The following is a 6,279-nucleotide window of genomic DNA, read 5'->3' on the forward strand; positions in this document are numbered from 1 at the left end:
TGCTAAGGGAGGTCCAAATATGAAAAAATGAGATGATCTTCCTAGAAAACCAGTTAAATAGGCGTGGGACGATGACCTAGATGATTTGGGACGTTAACTCTCCCAATTAAACTCAAAGGTTGGAAGTTGATAGAAGTAAACTTGGAAGAAAAAGAAAATGATAGCTCGAGTGCTACAAAAGAGGGTCCACCTGGGGCGTAGAAGCTCAACATTCGATTGGCATGGTACCTGTAGATATATGCAAGTAACACGAATTCAATTAGTATTCTATACCCAAACGAGAAAGAATGGGGGAGAGAACGAAAACATGATACAAGTGCCGTCAAAATTCCGAGATACAGTACTAATAATTAGAAAGACTTGTAAAGAGAGAGTCACACTAAGATAGATATTCCACAAAAAAGACACCATATCATTTCTTTTCCCAACCTTACCCGCAAAGTCGCAATCAAGCAGTGGCCTCAGCAATCCTGACACAAATCGATAGAGATATCCGGAAACCCCATGTAGTTGTTCGAAGTTAATGTTACACTATTATTTTGGTTGTTTGTAGCTAGTCATTTTTCTTTCCCCCTATTCCTTCATTTTATTAGGTAAGCAAACCCAAAACAAAGTTGGCGCCGAGTTTGTCGACATTGTTCTTACCATGGGATATAGTTGGTATCGGGTTTGATGATCTTATCGGGGACCCTTTTGTTGAGGTCTCTGAGGATCTCAGCAAGGGGGCGCATAATGCACGACGACTTGTCCAGAGGCACCACGTAGTTCGAATTGGGCACTGCTGTCTTCTTCGCGGCGTTGCTGCTGCTGCTGCCGCTGCCGCTGCCGCCGCTGTTCTTTTCCAGAGCCCAAACGACGAGGGACAACGACGACCTTCTGCTGCTTCTACGCCGAGAGATTCCGAGTTTGTCGGAAGTACAGGAAGAGCATGGAGGGGAAGAGATCGCCGGAAAGACAGACTTATTGAGAAAGATCGCGTTATGTAAGGCCATCGAATAACTATAAGAAAGACGGATCGAATGGGCAAGAAAAATACACAACCCGAACAGCCAGGGTTGGGGAGGGGGTTTGGATTCTGTTGTGGCCAAATGGGAAGAGCAGAAGAAACAACCCTTTGCCCGTACCTGGAGGCTGGAAGATAATTCAACCCCCAAAAATATATAAAAGAGCAGCTGATCGGAAGATAAGAAGCGCCATTACGCAAAAAGTTGATGGATGCAAGTGGGTAAACCGACACTCCAATTTTCCAATTATATTTCACTTTTTTTTTTTTTTTTTCATACAAAATATTTTCAAAAAAAAATTCCAACACTAGTGAAGGCCATGTTTGGAAACCAACCAATAAAAAAAACAAATAACATTTTTTTGGTAGAACTTAACATAAAAAATCACCAGTAAATATAAAATACTATTTTATTCTTTAATAAGTTATACAAAGGCCCCGTTTGTTTAGTGGAGAGTCCGGGGGTGGGATTATTGTGGAACTGGGACCCACATGGTAGTGGGGTAATCAACAGGAAAGTAAAATGAGCTTTACTTTTACTTTACCACCATTTTACCATTCCACCATCGTGTTTGTCTACCTGGGGGAAGTTTCTAGAGAATGAAAAAAACAGAGGGAAAGGGAGAAACAGAGAGATTTGCACCTTGGTTGAAAACTGCAACTGCATGTCATCTTCTTCTTCTTTGATCTTCCCTTATTCCCCCCCCCCAATCTTGCAGATCTTCATCATCTTCTTAGATTTGCCCCCCCCCCTGTTTTTCCTTTTTTTTTTATTAACAGGCCTCCATCTTCTTTGATCTTCCCTTTCTTTTCTTTTTTTTTATCTAATCTTGCAGACCTCCATCTTCTTCTTCTTCTTCTTCTTCTTCTTCGATCTTCCCTTTCTTAAATGAAAGACCAGGTCATTTCTCTTTCTTTGTTTCTTACACAGCTCTGCTCTGTTTTATTTCTCTGTTTCTTCACTTCTTTTTATGATTTTCTCCGTGGAAAACAGGTGTTGGGATCGTCTCTCAGGACCTTTACTTGCATGGATTCTTCAATGCTTCGATAAAGCTACCGGTAGATTACACAGTTAGCATTGTCGTCACGTTTTATGTGAGTTTTGATCGACTAATGCAGACTCCGATCATATATTCTCTAGGTTCTTTTTTGTTATATTTTTTTCTAGGGTTTTTTCTAATTTCATTGGTGGGTTTGCTTTAGATGTCAAATGGAGATATGTTTGACGCAAACCATGATGAATTGGATTTTGAGTTCCTGGGGAATATTAGAGGAAATGAATGAAGGATTCAAATGAATATTTACGGCAATGGAAGCACAAGCATCGGAAGGGAAGAGTGATACGGCTTCTGATTCAATCCTGTCGAAGATTTCCTTCATGTTTACTAGCAAAGTCAGACCAAATCGGTAGGACTTTGCAAAGGGGTGGGGTGGGAGAAATTGCCAACCACGTCGGCCGACAAGAGTGGCACAATTTTTTTGGTTGTCTAATCAAACTCCCACCCCATGATAACCAAACACCCTTAAATCTCATGGGTGGAACAGTTCATATAACTATCCCATCCCTTGAATCCCACCCTAGGAAAACCCATCAAACAAACGGGGCCTAAAGGAAAATTTGGGGCACACCGCGAAGGTGCGCTCTATTTGTCTCTCTCCCAACCCTGTGGAAATGTCTACTCCACCCTTGCTTATTGGTCCAGGCCGCTAGCATGTCCCATCTTTGCCTTATAAATAATTACAAAATAATCAAACACATCATCCATAAAATTCATCCTTGATTGTTTTCAGAGACTTGAGGGGGCGTGGGGTGCATGGTAAAAATAAATTGGTATCGATCTCGTTCGATATTGATGCAATATTAATATAGATCAACAATTTGCATCTGCTTAGATCAAACAATTTTACCCCCATTTTTTTTAATAAATTTACCCCCAGTCTGTATCATTACTTTTCTTTTCTTTTTTCTTTTTTTAAGAGTATGTATCATTACATTATTATGAAATCAAGTATGAATTAATATTGAACTGTGTAAATACTAATATGAATCAGCTGATACCGATACAGAGTAGACCTTGGCTTATGGGCTATTGGCCTAGGGTAGGAGAAGTGGCTATCTTGCTTGTGTTGGATATGGTGCAGGTAAGGAAGTTAGAAATAAATCTCCTACCCGATAAATGCTGGAAGGGTGTTCACTTGCAGCCCTAATTACCAATAAAACACCATCACAAATTCTATGGCTCAACAGGGGAAGAATAGGAAGGTTCCCATAATGTGGAGGCTCATGTTAGTATACAATATACATAATATGGATGGGCAGCCTATTCTCTCCCGTTTGCATCAACATATACGAAAAAAGGTGAGCTTCACTTATGTCCATTTCCTACATAATAATTTTCCTTCCTACCAAACTATTGATCCATTCATCATCGTGAACAATGGAAGCAGTGCTTCAATCACCCACAGGTGAACAAGCTAGCTCACTTGATACTGAAAAATTATTTCCTTTTTCTCTTCGGCGTGATTCTGCCTACTTACGTCACTGGCCTTTTGCAACTCATTGATGCCCTGTGGACCACGGTTGTAAGAATCAAAACCATAAATCGAACTGAATTCTGTTGGATCCATTTTCTAATTCTCATCCTACTTGATAAAATCGGACTTTTACGGGGTTTAAGTTGGAGACTGGATCACGTTCACGTATGAGAACGTACAAGAGCGATCCTGATCTGTGGATTTAGAATCAATTTTCTCTCTCTTTATTTAATAAATTTTAAATCCATAGACCAAAGACGTACGAGAACATTCTCGAATGTGAACCTGATTCGTTCACTTTAGATCGATTCCCAAGTCCCACCTAATTCAAGCAACTCATTGATTTCGTTGCTAACCTAGCTTCCTCGAACAACAACGTTGAGAATTGAATTTTTTTTTTTCTTATAATAATTGGAAACAGTATTACGTACCTCTAGAAATATGCAGAACTGAAATTAAGCTCTGAAAAAATACCTATGCCACAATTCTACTTCCCCGTATATTTGGCGTACACAACTGACAACACTATTGAATAGTATTCTTTCTCCCTAATACAATAGTCCCAGTTGGGACTAGGGATCGGTCTTCGATTCAAATAATCCCAAAAGTAATCAGCACTAAATCGGTCTGAATTGGAATGGGGCCGGTTGATTCCAATTCCTATCAGCCGATCCCACTGATTTTGCCAATTTCGATTCGATTATATACCCATATCCCTTAATAATAGTAAGAGCTTGGCATGAATGAAGAATTTATTTGTTAAATTTTGTTGTATCTGGATTTGTGTGATCTCCCTTTGGAGTTTGGACCCCCCTCTGGTAGATTTATCATCTTCAGGCCCTAATATGTCGGCACTGTTAAAAGGTTTTGTTAACTAGACCTAGATCTAGTGGAGCGAGTCTTGCTTCAAGGTAGATTGCGATCACTAAGGTGTTCAAATCTTAGTATTCGCCAGGAAGCGGAAGAGCTACTTAAACTTCTTGAAACCCTCATAAGGTTTTATGTACAAAGAACGGAAAACCCTTGTGGATTATATCCAAAGACATAGACATGAATGTTTTTATGTCAACAACAAAAGCCCAAGCTCATTGAATTGTTGATCTTGCCGCAAACGAAAATAGCAGTGATTTCACTTAAATCTGCGATTTCATTTCGAACCATAACATGATGAACCAAACCTTGCTTTGATATTTTATCTTCTACACGACCTTGAGGTCCAACAAATTAGCTTGAGCATGTTTCTGATCCGTCTTCTCCATGAAAGTGAGTTGCATATGGCTCTTTCCCTGGGATCTTGCCTCATGAAGCATCTCTGTTTCTCATCAATTACTTTTCAGATCTTCCTATAGCCCTTCACATCATAAGTTTTGTTGAGTATATTGCAAGTAGGATTGGTAATTTCCTCATTGTTTAGACTTCCTGTTACTTTCTAGGATTTCTCTAGATCCCTGATGGGGTGAGTGTAGGTAGGTATTTGTTTGGGTTGGTCTATTTGGCCCTGTATGCCCTTGTTCTAAATATGATACAGGCGATCTAAATTGGAATGGTAAGTGTCTGATCCTGATACCTAGTCGATACCGTATCAATTGAATGGTACGGATCAGGAGTATATTTTTAAAAAAAAAAAAATCGCTTAAGGTAAAGCAGGGGTAGATCGATACCCATTTCGATACCATGCTCTAAAACCAAGTAATATGCAGTTAACATTATTATGATTAGTACCATTTTTATTTTTATTTTTTTGGTGGATGATTGGCACGATTTTGTTAAGGAAAATAGATGGTACAACATCAAATGCTTTGATAATTGGAAAATTTACAATGCCACCCTATAGAGAATGCTACTAATAACAAATCACCCTTTACATTGCTAACATTTACACTCAACCTCTTACAGTCAATCTTTGTTTGGTGTAGATTTAAATAAACTATTTTACCATTTACCCTACGACACTGGAAAATAATCCTATGTTTTTCTCATCCCTGTTTTTCCTTATTTTGCTACTTGCAGAACGCGACACGTGGACAATTTTAAGATCAACACACCAAATGTAATAATCCTCACCCAATCTTGACCGTTGGTCTCCTTGTTGTCCACGTGTCACGTTCTGCAGGTAGCAAAATAAGGAAAAACATGGATGAGAAAAACAGAGGATTTTGATCCACGACACATACCCCTCACATTCCATAGTCTTCTTCTTCTTCCCCAATCAACGAGATCCAAGGAATAGGGGAACCCTTGATCTCAGAATCTAGTCCTTGGATTAAGCTAAGATTTTTGGGTTTTGTTCTATCATCTTGCAACAGCCTTCGACCATACTTTGGGCCACATATCAGATTCACCGATCTGTTATGGTTTAATTTCTCCAATATTGCTGCTGTAGTTTCTGCTTTTGAGATTCCTTGTTACCTAGAAAATATTCAGAGTTCGGGTCTTGGGGATTCAAATATGAAGCAGCAGGTGGTGAACTTCCTCATTTATGTTGCAGTGTTGGACTTGAAGATTAGAAAGTGAAGTCTACCTCCGTCCACCATTAAGACGAATCGTAGTGGTTGTAGAGGGAAGTACCAGTAGCTTTGTTTTTTCTCTATAACTCATCTGTGATTTCTCCCTATCCCTCAATTTCAGTTCCCATCAAATTAACTAATAATTTATTTTCAGCTACTATTTTGCCCTGCGCGTCTGTCATTCAAATGAGTCTAGAGCTTCCCATCATTTTTTTATTCCTGCAGAAGAGGTAG

General features: G+C 39.3%; 1 protein-coding gene across 2 annotated transcripts in view; it reads right to left on the bottom strand.

The window, feature by feature from the left end:
* LOC122077581 (DNA repair RAD52-like protein 2, chloroplastic) overlaps window positions 1-1,202 on the bottom strand; it is a 37,555-nt gene extending 36,353 nt beyond the window's left edge. Inside the window, exons 1-2 of one of the 2 annotated variants that reach the window (XM_042643553.1) lie at window positions 646-1,202; window positions 191-228 (exon numbers count right to left, since the gene is read on the bottom strand). In XM_042643553.1, the coding sequence (XP_042499487.1) occupies window positions 191-228; window positions 646-992 (385 nt within the window). In that variant the 5' untranslated portion in view covers window positions 993-1,202. The remainder of the gene's footprint in view (window positions 1-190; window positions 229-645) is intronic. The other variant, XM_042643554.1, reaches the window with a different exon arrangement.
* Between the last annotated feature and the right edge of the window lie 5,077 nt (window positions 1,203-6,279).

This window comes from Macadamia integrifolia, chromosome 4 (genome assembly GCF_013358625.1).
Source record: "Macadamia integrifolia cultivar HAES 741 chromosome 4, SCU_Mint_v3, whole genome shotgun sequence".
In the NCBI taxonomy this organism is placed as follows: domain Eukaryota; kingdom Viridiplantae; phylum Streptophyta; class Magnoliopsida; order Proteales; family Proteaceae; genus Macadamia; species Macadamia integrifolia.